The following is a 20915-nucleotide window of genomic DNA, read 5'->3' on the forward strand; positions in this document are numbered from 1 at the left end:
ATCTTAGTCACCTTTGGTCCCATATCACAACTATGATTTCTTGCTCAGTAGGTGCTCATTTTTCACCTTAAAATGTAGAGCTATATAGTCAGTCTGCATGCATGTAAATGACAGAGATTATACTTACTTGGACATTACAATTTAGAGTTGACAGAAACACCAAGGATATATCCCTACTAAATAATTTATAAAATATTTTATTTGAGAAAGAGGAAAATCACTCAGTCATTCATTTAAGAAATAAGCTGTTTGAATACATACTATGTGTCAGGCACTGTTCTATGTACTGGGAGATAGCAGTGAAAGAGACAATTTCATGACACTTATATTCTAGTCTGAAAGATAGTGAATGTGACAAAATTTATAAGTAAGAAAAACAGTAGGGTAAGTGCTAAGAGACAAATTAAGCAGAAAAGAAAGGCAGGAAGTATCAGGGAGCCTACGCCATGGTGGTAGCCTTGCTGTGATGCAAGAGCTCCCAGATTCTGCATGTATTTTGAAGGTAGAAACAAGACTTGGTGATGGATTGGACACATGAAATACTGTCAAATATCCGACTATTAGGATATTCTTGGAGTCAACAGAGATTCACCCCAATTTCCCTTCATCAGAATTGTGCTAGAAAATATTTCAATCGCTTAACTCATGAAACAACATGAATTATGGAGATGATAAATGATAAGGAGATAGGAAGTTTAAAGTCAAGCTTTAAAGAAAACACGTATCTGGTGATTAAAGGTGCTTGGCAGGTAAATTGCCAAAGATCTTAAGTAGAATGACTTCACTTCATTTGATGGACCAACAATTCACGAGTGAATCTTTGAAGACTAAAGACAAACACTAAATAATCAAGGTTAACAAACTAAGAAGTTGTATAATCAAGAATATGATTTTATACCAACTTTTCATGTGGTCTCAGAGCAAAAGTCTTATATTTTTTAACTCAAAAATAAATAAAATGTCTTGATTAAACCAGTTAGGTTCTTTTAACATTAGCAAAAGTAGAAACAGTAATAGTACTAAAATTTCACTTTTACAGCCCTTTAACTTTATATTTTCTCTTGGATACATGTGATATTAATTTGAAAATTGGTGTCATCTGAAAATTATATATGGAACGATTAGAAATTATATATAGAAATTTAAAAGTTATATCTACATAGATGGGGAAGGAGGGAATAAAGGAAGGAAAGAAAAGAGAAAGGAAGGAAATCTCACTTGTTTATAAGGATTTGTCATTCCCAAACTTCCTTCATTTTCATCTCAACTTGTCCAAGGTGGTACCAAAGAAATCCAGCAGATGGCACTCATACATTTTTCTAAATACGGTGCTGAATAAAAACAGGATTGCTTAAACTTCGTATTTCAGACCAGAAAGACCGAATAAATCTTAGTCAGAAGCAAATGCATTTCAAATTTTTCTATTACCATAGAGAAATTATGCTTTTAAGCTACTCTAATGCACAGTCATAGCTTGCAAGCAACTTACAATTTTCACTTCCTATTCTAGTAGCTGGTGGAAAGTAAGCATTCAAAGCCATTACATGCCAATCAACAGCTTGATAATAGAAAGCTGTAAGTAAACACTGAGAGACCCACAGACTTTTTCCATGAAGGAATATGGGATCATTATTTTCTTCTAGTTTCCTTTCAATGCTTTTATTGGTTGTTCTACAAAGATAGGTTCTGAAATTAGCAAACATTATTACTGCCAATTTTTAGCTAAGTAAACAGTCTCAGAAAGAGTAAAAAATGAGGGTATAGAGTAATTCAACCAAGAAAGAATCAACAATAAATGAACTCAGTTTCTTTAACTAGAAAATCAACAATTTATACTTAAATTCTCAATAAATATGGGTTAAATGAACAAGTTAATTCAAGCCGTATTTTAACATATATTTATTGAACACTTCCTAAATGCCAACACAGTTTCAGGCTTTGAGAAAAAAAGTGGTATGTAAGACCAACAACACCCCTGCTCTCATGGAACTTGTGTTTCCAGTGGTTAGAAATAGAAAAGGAAAAAACCAAACAAACAAGAAAGATATCAGAAATGACAAGTAGTATGAAGAGCGTTAAACTTGAGTGTGTGATAATGTGACCAAGTGACTACTTTAGAGCAACTGTTTAAAGGAGGGGTTCTCTGAGGAGGTGACATTTCAGTTGACACTTGAATGACAGAGCAGACAGCTATACAGAGATCAGGAGGAGGAGCAGAAGAAAGTTCCTGAAATGATCCCAAGGCCAGAGCGAGTCTGGCCTATTTAGAGAGCAGAAAACCAGTGTGGGTGGAGAGGAATTTTCAAGGACAGTAGCATGATATGAATTCTGAGAAGTAGCCAGGATGGATGGATAGGTGGAAGGAAGGAAGGAAGAAAGAATAGATGGAAGGAAGGGGATGGAATAGAAGGGGAACAGAAAGAAATGAACAAGAGTACTAATTTCAGGTTAATCAGAGATTCTTTTATATGTTGATCTTTCTGGAAGTTTTCTATTAGTTCACAATCCTGCCTTAGCAAGTACTGAAAAATGAATATAACTCTCATTATTTGATATTTTAAGAAGGTGCCATCCCTTAGGTTATCACCTTAAATTATCAATGACCTTCAGGGTAACACCGAAAAAAATACATCTGTAGAAAGTGTAATAAAGTGGGATGAATAGATATTAATTTCAAGAGATACCCAAGAGGTGAATTTTCAATAATACTTGAGTCTGTTTTGTACTGATTTGCCCTTTCCTTCTCATGGAGAGTAAAAGATATTCTTAGTTAATGATTTACATGTACTGATTCTGATTAATCAATGTTTTCTGGTACCAAAAGGGTGATTTAAATGATTCTCAAATTTCTCTTATCTTCTAATATTTACCTGTTGTGTAAGATTTTATAAGCAAATTTTCAAAAGCAATGTATTTTTAAGGTTGTTGGAACTGAAGCCCAAGCAATTACATTGTAAATAAAGGAACGCACTGCCCTCTGTGACCTCACACAAATCAGATCATCAATCAAAATCTCAGTTCTTCCTGTAAACACTGGGATCTATGCTCAGACTCCAGCTAGAATCTCAATAAAGAGCTTTGATTTTATTGGGGGTAAATTGTTTTTATAAATATAACCTTGATATTTTACAAATTTTAACTGACAACAGAGTTTAAAGCTGACATTACACTGACCTTAGGATTACTCCCATGTCACCCATTCCCAACCAGAAGTTTCCTTCTCTAAAGTCCACAAAAAGTATCAACAACCACCCCATTTAATGGTGATTTGAATTTGCAAATACTTTCTCTCAGCAATCACAAAGCCATATCCAGAAATATTCATTAGTAATTGTATTTGCGTCTATTAAATGTAGATTAAGAGGATTTTATTTTAACAAGATTTTATTTACCAACTAATTAGGATGACAATTTATTACAAGTATGAAAATAATTAACTTAGAATTAATAGAGTAGTATAGCTTTTCTGGTTGTAAGAAAGAAAGAAAATCTTTTCTCTCCCCTCTATGGGCCTTGGTTTGCATAGCTACTTATATCAGTCATTGTTATTAATTTCACATTTTTACTTACTCTTTATTTTCCCAGACATTTGAATTCTGGTGCTGTCAATTTCATAAAGGTCTTTTAAAGATAAATGTGCTATGTATCAAAAGCAGTTGTTTAAATAGGCTTTCAGTTCTGACAGCTTTGCTCTTGATACTTTCCACAGCAGCAGCTAGGAGAGCATTTTACCATCAGTCATGGCTATCTTTGTAATGCTTCCTTTTTTCTCCTCCAGTCAAAGTAAATATGTTCTTACAACTAGCATTACCCTGCAAAATGTTTCCTCATGTTTAATAAATGTGACCATCAGTTTAGTGAACAACAACAAATAAACAAATGAAATTCCCATACTCCCTTATTGAACAGGGAGAATGATTACATTATTTCCTTTATATATTAGTCAGTGTTGTCTCAATATTGTCTTTTGGCCAAATGTCAGTAAAATAAATAAAAAATTAAAGCTTCTTGAGGCATGATGGTTAGATCATTAGCAGGCCAAGCAAAAACTTACTTAACTGGAAAATGTAATGTTTAGAAAGTATAAATGCAGCTAACTGTACATTCTTAGCTCCAACATTTTCAAAGATAACTTCATCTACCCTGCTCTTCCATTAAAAAAAAAAAAAAAATCTGTTGTCTTAAGATAAAAGGGCCTCAAAACTCCAAGATTTAATCCCTGCTTCAGGCTAATGACAAAAACTATTTTTCATTTTTTTAGTTCACATCCTGAAAAAACATTCCCTTGACAGAAAATGTTCTGAACTAGACTCTGAAAGGCAAATGTATTTGCTTCACTTCAGTTTTTCAGGATGACAAAGGAGAGAAGAGGAGTCAAGAAGAAACATAAAAGTTGACCTAAAAAAGATCTGTTTCAAATATTAAAATATTTTTTAGAGCATCGAACAACTTCAAATTTCAAATGTTATGCTATAAATAAATATTTGAATGACAGAACACCTTACCCTTGTACACCCAGGATTAAAAATCATATCATATTTATTTCCAATCATGTCACTGAACTGCTACTGTTTTCTGGACTGCAAATAAATGACTTATTCATAATAATGTGACACAGTTATGTATGATTGATTGGTATGAAATAGAAAGGGACTTTGTCCTCAGTGTACACTTAGAACAGGGCTTGTCCCGTGCAAGCTATCAGTCCATCTGCAGCCAACCAGCTAAACTACCCTTCTGGTGAGAGACTCAGTAGATTTTTCACAGCATAATTTCCACTCCACAATAAATTACCAATCCCAACTGCCTCTCTTTTAAGACATTTCTAGATTTCAATTCATTATAATTCTATGACTTCAACCTTATCTTGGACTTTTAACAATCTCATCATGGTTTTTCAGGGTTCAAGGAGAAAAAAGGCAGACAAAGTACTCCTCAATTTTTGTTTCTTTTACAAGAGAAAACACTACTATTGACAAAACAATTAGTATAGAAATCTTATTGATTGTATATACCTTAAAGCTTTTCCTTTTCTTTGATTTTTCCTTCCATTTCAATAATCAAGCCAGGGAAGGAAGAAAGGAATTTCTAGTCTAGTGGTCACACTCCACATCGTATAACTGTGTTGCTGTTTTTCCCCTAGCCAAATAAAGCCATTAATCAACAGGAAAAATACGCAGCAAACTACCTATATACATCCTCATATTATCCCCAACAGAGAGCTGAGAATTAGAAAGTTGCTTCTGGAAGAACTTCTGTCACAATAAAGAAATATGGTGGTGTGCCCAGAACCTTGGAGCACTCTTACTCTGGATTGGTTTAAGCCTTGGCTATAACTAAGTATAAGGAAAATTTAGTGAATTATTTGCTTAATGAATGAGTATTTATTTAAAAACTGTCCTTCTGTATAGCCAAAGTCTTGCTTCCCAAATAATTATAGTCAGTCTGAGACACATTTTACCCAGAAATTTCAGTTATTTTTCCCACTTAAGAGGTTTATGAATATGGTCTTAAAAAAACTAAAAACAGCCCAAATCTACTGCTGATATATTACATTGACAGTGCACTTTAGTTTCGTACACTGTGATTTCTATTGATTGTTTTATTTCCTTTGTCCAGTGAACCTGTTCCTTTGATTACATTGATTCTAGTAGTCCCAGTTATTTTGACTTGGTATCACATGGGTAGTGCTTTATATCACTCTACCATGTAGTGCTAAAATAATCATATATTTGATTGTTTGAAAATTAAAGTTTTAAAATATGCATTTTAAAATAATGAAAATACCAAATCTTCCATTTTTTTCTCAAATTCAGTTCATATGAATCCTGATTCCATTACTGAATATTTAATCCTGATATCCTATATGATATACATATGAAAAGATAGTTGTATCTGTAAAGAGTTTATTCTGCATACATGTCATTGCATGTCAGTTATGCAAATATGCGGCAGATCTGTAGTTCACATTAATATTTAGCTACAAAACCAAAAACGAACAAAAATTAGTGGTAATTGAAAAAGGCTTTATGTGTAAACTCAAACTGCATATTAATAATATAATACACATTTAATAAGTAGATATTCATGAGACTTAGAATTTAGATAATTGGACTAAAATAAGACAGAACTGAAGTCATGACTAATTCCAATAACCATTTCCTACTCTATATTTGCATATAAAATAGAATGTAATTCCCTGGTACCATTAATTTTTTTCTTCTTAGGCAAAAGTAATTTACTATCAAATATTTAAGGAATCAAAATAAGAAATCACTTCTGAAAATGCAAATTATTTAAACAGATGGCAATTGCTACACATCTCAAAGGAGAGTTTTAACTTTACTAATTTTTACAAAATAAGAGTGTAAAACAACACATATAGAAAGCTATACCAAAATAAGCCTTGCTCTGAAACTAGACCACCTTATCATCAGTAGAGGGAAGATGTATGTAAACATTTCATAGTTGATGTTAAACTCATTCAACTCTAACCACAAAATAAAACATGATTCTAACATTTTGTACTCAGTACTTTGAAATATATCCATAAACAAGTTTTGTTTCCTTCCTCACACCCACCACAATTTAGGGCCTTGTTGGACATTTTCAATACACTTTTATAGAAACTAGAGAAAATACACCTATCTTCCTAGACAGGATGGCGAACCACAGAAAGCTACATGATGTTGCAAACTTGGTGGAAATACCAAGTTTGATACAAACATGAGTTTTAGTTGCCATGTTTCAGTGAAAATGAATCCTGAGGCCCCTCAGGGGATTATGTACATCCCCAAGTGGATGACTCATTTCATTCTACCAACATTGGCATCAGGAAGAAAACGGCCAGGCACAAAGACTGGTGAAGACCTCAGGTGCCCCAGACTTAACTCCACAGACACATCTAGAGAAAAGAAGAGAAAACTGGCTTTTGCAGATGAAAGGCCTCCTAGGACCTCTGTCAACAGACATCTTACTGATGAGAGAAGGATTAAAATGAAGTGAACATCTTTGTTGGTGAAAATGGCAGGGACAAAACTGGGTCAATAATCTGATCATTTCTCTCTCCCAGGGTTTGACTGGACCCAAGATAAACTGCAACAAAAAATGAACATCAGAAAGTACAGATCAGCTTAAGGGTCAGGGGAGATAAGAAGCCGGAAAACACAGTATCTACCTGTCCTTTCTTCTTCCTTTAGAAACAAAATCAAACACCATAAGGAGCTTTAAAGTTCCAGCAAGTAACAAGAGAAAAAAATGACATTTTTAAAGTGCTAATATACCAATTCTAGATAACAACTTTGAACATTCTGGACTTCACATTTTCCACAAAAATCTGTTGTAATGGGTATCGTTCGTGTATCTATCACAAAGATTTGATTCTAAGATACTTTCATCAAACCTTGGATAGCTTTGGTCAACTCTCCACAAGTTATTTGTTTTCCTGAAGATCTTTCTGTGCCAATGTCTGAAAAGAAAAATATAGTAGTTATTCATGAGGAAAATTAAATTCCTAATGAAGGAATTCCATAAAGTTCATGTAAATTTAACACAATAACTGGGCATTTTTAAATTTTACCTTTGGAAGTTTTTATAAAAAATATAAATCCTGACATAAGTAATTGGGACATTTTAAACAAGAAATGTTTACAGAAAATAAACTGAAACAAAATGTAATGTACTAAATTACAATTACATTTTAACATATTTTAAAGCTAGCTATATATGTCTTCCATTAAAATGGAGCGTGGCAAATACTGCATTCATTTTATAAACAACCAAAGTAAGAGGTTAAAAGCAATTTAAAGTGCTCCCACACAATCCGAAAATAAGTTTCCAATAATTGAATCCAAAGTTCTTGAGATCATAAAAATCTGTAATAAGAAAGTTTTAGGATCAAACATAATAAAAGTATAATTTATGCCTATCAAAAACAAAAAGCTTTTAAGCATTATGATAGTTAAACTCCTTCAGTGCATTAATCCTCTAATAACTGTTTCAGTCAAGAGAATGTTGGGAGGTCAGGTTTGGATTTTTTTTAACTTAGTTTGAAATCGTACATATTCTCTTTGAATATAATTTGCTTTATGTAGCACCTAACTCTCCAGGAACTCAAAACACTTCAGGGATTTATATCCTGACCTTAGTTTTGTTCATTGTTGCTGTTTTATTTTTTTGTATCTAGTGAAAATCCATGTGAAGGGCAAACCACTAGTTCAGTGATATGTATCCCAACAAACCCATTCTTGCCAGTAGGGAAAATAATGCTGAACAGAAGTTAAAGAATCAGTGGTGGCTTACCAACTCCAAAACTTCTATTTCTGTTTGGAGAGCTTCACAAGCACTTTGTATGTCATCTTCCTTATAAAGTTCTAATTCTTTTTTAAGTCTGTTTTAAAGGAAAAATTCACCCTATGAGTTCAGCAATAAGCTTTTATGATAATTTTTTTATTATATGGATAGTGGCAGATTTGTAGCTTCTATCATCAGAATTTTAACACTAAAGAATTTGGAAAGAAATTTTAATTCTCTATACTTCTATAAAGACTGTATAAAATTCTGAAGAAGTACAAAACTTCCATAAGAAAATAAGGCAGACTAAATAAGACAATATTAGATTAATTAAAAGAGCAACATAGTTTAGTGGGGAAAAATATAGTACTGTCTGAAGAGCTCTGTTTTAGTCTTAGCCACTAACAAGCTGAAAAACTGGCTAAATCATTTAGCCTCTCTAAACTTCACCTGAAAAATTTTAATTACAGGAAAAAATGACCTCTGAGATTTCTTCTTGAACTAAAATTAAACATTAACTTTATAGTACACATATGCAATTAAAATATATTTTAATTTTAGAGTGAGAAAGCAACATCAATATTTCTTTCTTCCAATTAAGTCTTTAATCCTTTGAATATTCATAAATTTAAAAAAGTATTTTATGTCTATACTTAATGTAAAAAAATAGTGAAAAAATTGTCTTCTATTTCTAGCATTAGGGCTAATATTCCTTCCAAAAAGAAAAACTTAAGCGAAAGCCATGAAATGTGGCTGGAGAGGTAGAGAGCTAGGGCAGCAAGGCAGATGAGGCTGCCCTGAGGGAGCAACACTGATCTCACAAACGTAAGCCAATTGGGCCAGCCACAAGGTGAAGACTTGCACCTCTGTTGAGCTCCAACCCTTAAGGAAAGTCTGAAAGGGGTTCTAGGTCAGTGGCATTCCCTGTATGCTAGCAGAAGCAAAAGAAAATCCTCTCTGAAGGAAAGTTTAACATATTTTGACCTACAGGCTTCGCACAGATCAAGAGGAAACCATGAGCTCACAATCAGAGATCACCAAGCACGCAAGAAGGCAAGCCACCATAAATAAGTCAGCAGAGACAATAAACAATAGATTATGTCCATAATACACGAAGAACTACAAGTCAGTAAGAAAAAGACAACACAGTGGAAAATGGGCATACCCTCCCCAAACACACAAACCTCTGCCAGATCAAAAGATATACAATGGCTAACAAAAATAGGAAAAGATGCTCAACTTAATTAGTTATCAAGGAAATACAAAAGAAAAACACAATGAAGTGTTATTACAAACCCACCAGAATAGCTAAAATGAAAAATAAGGAATTCCAAATATTGACAAGGCTATGACTATATGCCATAGAGGCTACTCCTTTACACTTGGTTGCAGAATGAAGATGACAAGTGTGGCTAACTCCCAATGAACATGCATGTAGTGTGAGCAAGAAATAAACACTCATTATTCACTGACATCTTAGGGTTGTTTGCTTCTGAAGCATAATTTAGTCTAGGTCACAGAAAAAAATATAAAAAATAATTGGAAAGTCACCAGGAACTGAGCATTGAAGGCTACTAACACCCCCAAAACTAGAGGCACTAGGCCTCCTGATGGAAAAACACCACCATCTATGATATAGCTTTGCCAAAAAAATTCAACCTAAATTTGATCAAGTTTTTAGAACCAATTACCAATTTACAAAAAATATATAAGTCAAACAAACATGTTTAACCCTACAATGGGAATATAATCAACTACATCCAAATCGAGGGAAACTCTACAGGATAAAAAATTTAATCTCCTCAACAAATAAATTACAAGTTAAAAAAAAAGGAGGGGGATATTCAAGATAAAAGAGACTTAAAAGACTTATCAGCTGATTATCATGTATAGACCTAATCTGAACTTAATTCAGACAAAAAAAATGACACCTATAAATTGTAAATGTGAACACTGACTGGATATTTGATGGTATCAGTTAATTGCTGTTAATTATTTTATGTGTAATAATGGACTCTAGTTATGTTTTTTAAAAGTTCTTATTTTTTAAGAGACATAATAAAATAATTATATGATATATATGATTTGCTTCAAGTAATACAGGAGAAAAACAAGTAGAGATACAGATGAAACAAGACTGGTCATAAACTGATAACTGTTAAAGTTGCATGATGAAGTACATATGATACATTATATTTTTCTTTTTTACCTTTGTATGTGCTTTAAATCCTCTATAATAATTCTTTTAAGAAACAGAGTTTAGCAAAGATAGTGGCTATAAAGTCAACATACAAAAACCTGTTATATTTTCATGCACCAGCAATAAACAATTATAACATGTCATTTAAAATAAACACACCGTTTACAACAGCATCTAAAACTACAAAGTACCTAAAATTAAAACTTATCAAAGATGTGCAAGATCAATAAACAGAAAATCATAAAGTTTTATTGAAAGATATTTAAAAAGACAAATGGAGATATCCTAAGTTCATAGATGGGAAGTCTCAGTTTCATAAAGATATAAAGTCTCTCAGAAGTAACTACAATAATAAATGCAACTGTAACCAAAATCACAACAGATTTTCATGGATATGATAAATTGATTCAGAAATGTATGTAAAAAGCAAAAGGCCAAGTATAGACAATATACTCTTGAGAAGACAAAAAAAAGACAAAGGGGGGTGTCCCACCTTGTATCATGACTCATTATAAAGTAACAGTAATTAACTAGTTAAAATGGAATAGTATGCATTTAGTAGTTCTGAGTGGTAATGAACGAATTGACCAATGAAACAGAATAGAAAATAGAATATGAATTATATCCATGATCTATTATTATTATTTTTATTTTTAATACAAGATGTGACATTGTAGATCACTAGAGGAAGAAGAAACCATTCAATAAATGTTGCTGGGACAACTGGTTATCCATGTGCAAAAAAATGAAAATAGATCTTGTACATATAAACAAAATCAGTGCCATATAAACTAAAGACAAATGTGAAAGGCAAACCTTACAAATTATTAGAGAAAATACAAAACAATATCCTTCTGATCTTAGGTAAGTAAAGAGTTCTTAAGGCACAAAAATGCTAACCATAACAAGAAATGACAGATAATTTCAACCATATTAAAAGTAGGAACTCTACTAAAGCATAACAGTATAAAGAACTCCAAAAAACAAAACAAAAACAAAAAGCTTCATAAATTGGGAGAAGAGATCTCTAACGTGTAGCAAACAAAATCCAGAATTATGAAAAAACTAAAAATAAAAAACTTCTAGAAATCAATAAAATCAAATACCCAAACAACCCAGTTGCAAAATAATTATGAGGCATTTTACAGAAAAGGAAACACACGATCTATAAACAGATGGAAAGAAGCTCAATCTCATGGGTAGTCAGGGCAATACAGACTTAGCCCACAAAATACCATCTTATATCCATGAGGTTGGCAAGAGTTTTAGTAAGTCTAAAAATAAAGTACTGAAGAAGATGGAGATCAATGGGAATTTTTATAATTTGCTAAAGTAAATAGAAACTGGTTTAATCATTTTGGAAAATAGTTTGTTGTTACCTTGTAAAGTTCAAAATTCATATGCCTTTACACACCAATTCTACCAGGCATATAACCTAAACTCTTACACATGTTGTATCAGGATAATCACAAGAGCATTGTTTGTGGAAACGAAAACTAGAAACAATCCAAATGTGCATTAAAAGGAAAAAAAAAACTGTGATATATTCACACATCTACGTTCAATAACATGGATGAGTCTTAGAAACAATCCAAAACAGTATCATACCATTTTTACAAAACTAAAAAATAAACAAAAATAATCAATATGCAGACAGATCATATATATAAATACATGGCATAAATTTAAATAAATCACAATGTAACAAAGAAAATTATATATAGGGAAATGGACTAAATGCAGTATCACACATACACAAGAAAATGAAACACAATGTAGGACAGCAATTACATCTGGAAGGAAGGGTATGGAATAAAGGAGGAGCCCATGGCTAATGCAAGTTACTGGTTTTAAGTCTAGTTTAGTTCACAGGTGCTCATTATATTATTACACTTTACAACTTACACATAATTAGGGAAGAAAAACGTAATAACTGTAGGGATGGAAGAGGAAATAATACCCTGTATATGTGAACTTCATTGTGTTCTGAACTTTTATGAATTTAATAGTAAATAAGAATTCTGAAGGAATGCTCAAGTAGGAAAAATAGAACAAGTTATTAATTTTGAGCATTAGATGTTTACACAAGCATAAAAAGCCTTGTAATGAATATTTTTAAAGAGTAAGTAGAAAGTTAAATGGAGAATGACAATGCACTATGGAGAGCTATACAGTGTACTTCAGGCTTCATTTGAATATATTTATCTTTTTGAATAAAGTGGTAGCGATCTTTCTTCCACCATACCATCCATTCTTGCTCCTCCTCCTTTTCATTTTAAATGAAGTGCAGGTTCTGTAACATTTTTCATGCCATCAGAACTGGGCGGTTGACCACTTTCCCTTTCAGTGAGCTAACCGTGAGAATGAGAGACTACTGAAATTAAGGAGGGCATTTAGAGCGAATTATAGGAAGTATTTCACTATCCAGCATATAATCAAGCTGTAGAATTTAGATCTGCACTTAAAAAAAATTTGCTGTTGCTAGCTTTAAAAGAGGCTAGATAATACTGGTATGAATATTAATACATTTGCAGCTAGCCAAAGCTATATAATGGTAAGCAGATATCATGCTTCAGTGCACAGACTGATTGCCCACAGGAGTCAAGAAGGACTTCCTTCACCTGCTGCACACTAACTCAGAGCAGTTTGCATTGGTTATTGTCACCTTTCTCTGAATCATCAAATAATGATGAGGATGGGCCAATACTGCTAGTTAGTCTTGCAAAACTTATGTCCCGTGTATTTTTATGATTTCCTGCCACATTCCAATCTTTTCCAGTTACTTCTAAATGCTATAGAAAGCCTTTACTGAAAGAACACTTTTTAGCTACAGCACTGTACACAAGTACTATTTAAGTAGAAAGAAAAGGAAAAATTTCACCTAAAGTCCTAGTACACAGACTCAAATGATAATTAAATTTAGGTATATTTTATTAAAAGAACTTACTAAAGAATACTCATTTTAGCTACAGAGCTGTACACAAATACTATTTCAGTGGAAAGAAGGAAAAATTTCACCCAAAGTTCTAGTACACAAACTCAAATGATATTGACATTTAGGTATATTTCATCATAGTCTTTTGTTTCCATATAATCGTGATTATGTAATTTTACTTCCTAGTTTTTTTCTTTTGCTTAATGTTATCACTTATATTTTCCTCTGTTAATTACATATGCCTATTAATACTATATAAGAGAAATATGTAATCCAAGTGGCTACCCCAGAATTAACTTAATCATTCATGTATGGTATAGAAATTAAGTTGTTCCTATTTTTTTCTACCATAAATAACATTTCTATGAACACCTTTGTGCATCAAGTTTCCTCTGTACTTAGAATTATTTTCCTTCGATAGAGCTTGTAAGTGTAATTTTTAGGTTAAATGGCATAAACATTTTTAAGATGCTTACAGTGATTTATGCACATCAAATTGCCTTTGAAATATATTCAATGTATACTGCCTCAGCTTTGTATGAATTATCTCTGTACCACACCCTTGCCAATTTTGATATGGTCATTTAAGAATGTCTTTCAAAATGTGATAGAAAAATGATATTCAGTGGTTTTAATTTGCATTTAATAGATAAACAGTATAACTGATTTACCATTTGACTTATTCGTCTTGGTATCCTTACTAACTTGTATAACGTAAGATACAAAATATGCATTCAATGCATGTTTGGTGGGTAAATACATGAATGGACACTATTGATTTTAGTGTCTTCTGACTGACTTTTCATCAGTTGATTATTTGACAAGCTGTTATCCTTGTTTGTCATAACTACTATAAATTTCTCCCCATTTATCATTCCATGATGCTGAACTTCTTTGACACATGGAATTTTAAATCTTATATGTTAAGTGTATTAATTTTATCCTTTTTGGTTTCCTTAATCACACCAGAGGTTTAATAAGTAGTTCTTTCTACTTTTTGCTAGTGTTTCCTGCTTAGAAGGAGGTAAAAGAGGGATGGGCCCTGCCAGCAATTCCATTATTTCAAATCCTGGGTGAGCTGAATTAGGCATCTTCTTTAACTACATATTTCCTCTAATCTTCCTACTCCCCCATACCAAAAAGAGTAGTTTGTAAAGGTAAACATATGAAAATGGAAAAAAAATGTTTTCTATTAAAGACATGAGTGATTTCTGAAAATGATTAATTTAACATTACACATGGCTTCTACAATAAACAAAATTATTTCAAAGTTTAGGGACATTTACAAATAGTCACATTTACATCAGAATGTAATGTTTAAAATAATCAGTTGATTCTGTCATCAAAATTTCCCTTGTATTTACTTAGAAGTTTTAATAACTATAGTATGTGCCAAGAATTCACAAAACAGGAGATCTCTATTAGCTTGATGGCTACATAAGCAATGCTATAGAGACTCTTCTGTTAGTGAATAAATGATGAAGTTTTACTAGAAAAGATGCAGAGTCAACAGAAATATTCAACAAAATACATAGCTAAGAATAATCCTGGAATTAAATGGGGATTTTCATATTTTATAAATGTTAAAAAAAGAGAGAGATGGCATGGATTGGCTACAGGTATATCATTATTTGACTAGTATATTCCAGAAACTTTAATGCTGAGATCTTATTACACTTACCCAGTTTGAGTTCATTCTTGTTGATAGTACAGAGTACTGCAAAGTACCTGGGCATTATTTCCTCAGTGCAGCCGGGATAACAATTCTTATTACTCTACTAAATAATGCTCGTTCTAAATAATGTTATGAAACACTCCCACAAATATTTAAAGATACATGTATAAAATGTTTTCAATTATGAAAATTTAGAAACTCTTATATATCCATCAGTGGGAAAAAGGCTACATCAATACAGTATTTCCCTACATCGGCATTAAAAGGGAAGGAAGTTGATCAGCACAAACGAACATGGGAAATGTCTGTAATATTTTGCTAAGTAAAAAGCAAATTACAGACCAGTAAGTCTGATCCCATTCTATGCTAAACACACACACAGCTCGTATGTGTGCTCATACACACACACAGATATATAAACTCTGAAAAGATACATGTCAAACTTTTAACAATGGTTACATGGGGTTTCTGGAATAAGGTAATAAGAGAGGAGACTTTGATGTTTTACATTTTCATAGTGTTTGAATTTTGGATTCAGTCAACATAGCCTAGTCTCATAATTTAAAAACACCTATATACATTTGGTAAAATAAAAAATGTAAATGTGTGTAAATACACATATTTATCTGTGTATCTTTTAGAGAGGTTGGGAGTGTTTCAATACCATCATGTATTTATGCGTTCCTATAAATCAAAGGACCATCAGTGTGATCTCTACAACCAACTTAACTGACTTTTTCACTGAAAAGGCAACAGCACTGATTTACTACTTCATATAAATGCATTTAGAGTCTCTCAGTAGGAGGTGAGTATTAACTTTTGTGCAGTTTCCATTGCAAATATCTCTTCACAAAACCACACTATCTTCAAATGTTCAGAAGGAAAATCCCATGCTGTTGACTTTGCAGCTTTATTTCTGAAATAAACTTCCTGTTGTATTAAACAGGCACAAATACTGGTTATAAAAAATGTAAAAGCATTCTAGAAAGAAGTTTCATGGGTAAGGAAAATGACTGAAATGTTTCAAGTTGTCTGGTATGTCACTATTTGGAGCAAATAAAAAGTCATGATCAATAGCTGTATTTTGGTGACCTTGGTGTTGGGCAATAATACAAAAATAATAGGTGTTGGGAGTTTGAAAGGGCCCAATATATAACTGTCTTTTTTCCTGCCCAGTTGAGAAATAAAAGGAAAGCAGAAGATACCACATTTACTACGAATATAGCAGATACTGGACAATGTGGCTTATATCTACAAGCAAAGGGCTTACTAATATTAAACCCCAGAATTAGACTAACTTAACGCACACATTACGGGCACAATTGGATGCAACAAGCTTTCTCTTATGGATTCCTAGCACTTTAAAACTTAAGGGATAGAGGAGCAGAGAGGAACATACACTCTCTGAGGCAGGCCAGCTTCTAAAGAAATAGGGAAAGAAAAGGGGTTGGGCTCCAGTTTACCCTTCCAAACTCACCAGTCAGATTGGGTCACTCCTCCCCACCTTCCAAAAAGAAAGGAGGGTCTTGGGGGAAAGGCTGGGAGGATTACACCTATAAAGCTTCTTCCACATGGAATAAAAAATCAGGAGTGGAAAAAGAATTCCATTGGGCTATCCCAGTGGTGAGAATATACCACAACTTTGCAAATAACATTGAACATATGTGAAGGACTTGTATCTTCTTTGTAGTCAAAATAAAATTATATGTAGACTCAATCACTGGAACAAATATTTATTGAACACCATGTGCCCTTGACTGTGCTAGATGTGAGACTGATAGAAAAATGAGCAAGAAGTAGGGGGAATTCCCAGCTGAGTGGGATCGATTGACACAAGTAACTATCATGGAATATGACTAATGATATAATAGAATTATAAACATACTCTCTTATGAACACAGAGAAAGGAACAGTAGAGGAAAGCTTTCATGCTTTATTACATTCATTTATTCATTTATTTATTTAATACCTACTATATGCCAAGCTCTGTAACAATGTCTTAGACCATGAATATACAATGGTAAACCAAGTAGACAAGATCTCTCCTCTTGTTGAGCACATGGCAGAGACAGACACTAACAAAATAAAACACATAAGTACAAAATAGAATCTGTGCTATAAAGGAAAAAATATAGGGTGTTATTAAAAAAATAAAAATAAATTTAGATCACAGGGTAAGGGAGGGCTTCTCTGGGGAAACATTTCAATTGAGATCTAAAGGATAGGGTATGACCCATGTAGGTAGGAGACAGGCAGACAGAGGGGCTAACAGATTATTTGAAGAGAAGGAAAGGCAGAGAAAGAGGCCTGTAAGTGGAAAAAAGCTTGGAGTGCTTGAGGGAGCAGAGTGAAGAGGGGCCCTCAGGTGAAAATAACATCAAGGGAGGTGGTCAGAGGCCATATTGTGACAGGGCCATACTAAGGATGTTAAGTTTTATTATGTGTGTTATGAAGCCATTGAATGATTTTGATGATATGATTCAATTTACAATGGATTGACTGGTGCAAAAGTGGAGGAATGGGGAGAAGAAGACAGATTGTTACTGTGATCCAGGTGAGAGAGGGTGGTGGCTAGAACTAGGATGTTAGCAATGGGGAGAGAGAATTGGAAGGATTCAGGAAGTATTTTGCGGGCAAAAGCAGTAAAACTTGGTAATGGATTCGGGTGGGGTGAGAATGGCGAGTTCTGTAAATACATCAAAGATGCCTGCTACCTTTTAGATTTGAGCAAAACCCATAAAAAATGACATGTGAGCTGGGCCTTAAGGACTAAGTTAGATTTTAGGTCATGGAGAAGAAAGAAAGATAGAGGTATGAGGTCCTGTGGCATATTTAGAATTCTATAAATAGTATTCTGATGCACTAGTAGTTTAGGGTATGTGATAAAAATGCAGGGAGATAGTGGAAGGGCACAGATTATGAAGACCTTTGAATTCTCCCACCCAAGTACTAACTAACTAGGCCCGACCCTGCTTAGCTTCTGAGATTAGATGAGATTGGATGTGTTCAGGGTGGTTTGGCCTAGCCAAGACCTGTGAGCCTCGGATAAGATTTTTGTTTTTGCTTTTTTGCTTATTTAATCAGGGCAACATCACTTCAGATCTATCTTTATATTAAACTATTGGGAATTCAGGACTGGAGCTTAGGAAAGAGGGATTTAGGACAAATATTTGGAAATTATCTATATGTGATAACTAAAACCATTAGAGCTTATGAGGTAGCCCATAGAGTATAAAGAAAGAAGATTCAGTGATTAACCTTTAGGGATCCAATGCATTTAAAAGACAGGTGGAAGGAGCCCAAGATGGTGAAGAAGTAGGAGACCCTAGTTTTGTCTGGTCCCAGGAATTCAGCTAGATAGCTATCCAATCATTCTGAACACCTACAAACTCAACTAGAGATCTAAGAAAAGAATTGCTGCAATTCTACAAATAGATAAGCAACCACTTTCTGCAAGTCTTTTTTTAATTTTCATTTTTATAGTTACATTCTATCCTTTTATTGTATTTAACTTCATTTTTGTACATATATAAGTTTTTTTTTTCTTTACAATTTTGGGATCTAGTTTTCTAACAAACAGACCTAAATACACACAGGATCCAGTGTATTGCTCTGTTCTGTTCACCTGTCCGATTATATTCTTTTTTTTTTTTTTAAGTTTAAGGTCTCTTCTGATTTGTTTAGTGTATATTTCTCTGGGGTCATTGTTGCCATTTTAGTATTTTGTTCTCTCATTCAACTATTCTTCTCTGGGCAGAGTAACAAGAGAGAAAAACTCACTTCATAAAAGAGAACAAGAGGCAGTACTGATGGCCAGGGATCTAATCAGTATAGATATAAGTAAGATGTCAGAACTAGAGTTCAGAATAATGATTATAAAGATACTAGCTGGGCTTGAAAAAAGCATATAAGACACTAGAGAATCCCTTTCTGGAGAAATAAAAGAACTAAAATCTAATCAAGTTGAAATAAAAAAAGGCTATTAATGGGATGCAATCAAAAATGGAGGCTCTAACTGCTAGAATAAATGAGGCAGAAGAGAGCATTAGTGATACAGAAGACAAATGATGGAGAATAAATAAGCTGAGAAAAAGAGAAATAAACAACTACTGGATTACGAGGGGAGAATTCGAGAGATAAGTGATACCATAAAGTGAAACAATATTAGAATAATTGGGATCCTAGAAGTAGGGGGGGCAGAAAGGTATACTGGAATAAATTATAGCAAAGAACTTCCCTAATCTGGGGAAGGAAACAGGCGTTCAAGTCCAGGAGGCAGAGAGAACCCCACTCAAAATCAATAAAAATAAGTCAACATCTTGACATATAATAGTGAAACTTGCAAATCTCAGAGACAAAGAGAAAATCCTGAAAGCAGCTTGGGACAAGAGGTCCGTAACCTACAAGGGTAGAAACATTAGACTGGCAGCAGACCTATCCAAAGAGACCTGGGAGGCCAGTAAGCACTATATTCAGGATGCTAAATGAGAAAAATATGCAGCCAAGAATAATTTATCCAATTAGGCTGTCATTCAAAAATAGAAGGAGAGATAAAAACTTCCAGGTCAAATAGAAACTGAAAGAATTTGTGATCACTAAACCAGCCCTGCAATATTAAAGGGAATCCTTTAAGCAGAGAGCCCAAAAGTAACACAGACCAGAAAGGAACAGAGACAATATACAGAAACAGTGACTTTATAGGTAATATAATAGCACTAAATTTATATCTTTCAACAGTTACTCCGAATGTAAATGGGCTAAATGCCCCAATTAAAAGACACAGGGTATCAGATTGGATAAAAAAGCAAGATCCATCGATATGTTGTCTGCAAGAGACTCATTTTAGACCCAAAGATACCTCCAGATTGAAGTGAGGGGGGTAGAAAACCATTTATCATGCTCATGGACATCAAAAGAAAGTTGGGATTAGATTTCAAACCAAAGACGGTAATAAGAGATGAGAAAGGACACTATATCATAACTAAAGGGATTATATCATAATCCAACAAGAGTATCTAACCACAGTAAATATTTATGCCCCTAACATGGGAGCAGCCAATTATATAAACCATTTAAGAACAAAATTAAACACATTGATAATAATACAATAATAGTAGGGGACATTAACATCCCACTCACTGCAATGGACAGATCATCTAAGCAGAAGATCAACAAGGAAACAAAGGCTTTGAATGACACACTGGACCAGATGGACTTCACAGATATATTCAGAACATTCTATCGTAAAGCAACAGAATACACAATCTTCTCGAGGTCACATGGAACATTCTCCAGATTATAACACATACCGGGTCACAAATCAGGTCTCAACTGGTACCAAAAGTCTGGAATCATTCCCTGCACATTTTCAGACCACAATGCTTTGAAACTTGAACTCAATCACAAGAGGAAAGTTAGAAGGAACTCAAATACATGGAGGTTAAAGAGAAAGCACTAAAGAATGAATGGGTCAACTAGGAAATTAAAGAAGAATTAAAAAATTCATGGAAACAAATGAAAATAAACACAACTGTTCAAAATCTTTGGGTTGTAGCAAAGGTGGTCCTAAGAGGGAAGTATATAGCACTACAAGCCTTTCTCAAGAAAAAAGAAAGGTCTCATATATACAATGTAACTTTACACCTAAAGGAGCTGGAAAAAGACCAGCAAATAAAGCCTAAATCCAGCATGAGAAGAGAATTAATAAAGATTAGAGCAGAAGTCAGTGAAATAGAAACCAAAAGGATAGTGGAACAGATCAATGAAACTAGGAGCTGGTTCTTTGAAAGAAAATTAATAAGATCATTAAACCC

At 33.5% G+C, this 20915-nt stretch overlaps 1 protein-coding gene across 6 annotated transcripts in view; it reads right to left on the minus strand.

Annotated features, from left to right (window-relative positions):
• Positions 1-6016: 6016 nt before the first annotated feature.
• The window catches only part of CCDC172 (coiled-coil domain containing 172), a 70678-nt gene continuing 55779 nt past the window's right edge, over positions 6017-20915 (minus strand). For 3 of the 6 annotated variants that reach the window (XM_073904540.1, XM_073904543.1, XM_073904539.1), the window contains one exon: positions 6017-7468. In XM_073904540.1, the coding sequence (XP_073760641.1) occupies positions 7318-7468 (151 nt within the window). In that variant the 3' untranslated portion in view covers positions 6017-7317. Of the gene's footprint in view, positions 7469-8301; positions 8390-20915 lie in introns of all 6 variants that reach the window. The other 3 variants (XM_073904542.1, XM_073904541.1, XM_025881099.2) reach the window with 3 other exon arrangements.

Source organism: Callorhinus ursinus, unplaced genomic scaffold (assembly GCF_003265705.2).
Source record: "Callorhinus ursinus isolate GAN/ISIS: 27379988/994484 unplaced genomic scaffold, GSC_fseal_2.0 scaffold20, whole genome shotgun sequence".
Lineage (NCBI taxonomy): Eukaryota > Metazoa > Chordata > Mammalia > Carnivora > Otariidae > Callorhinus > Callorhinus ursinus.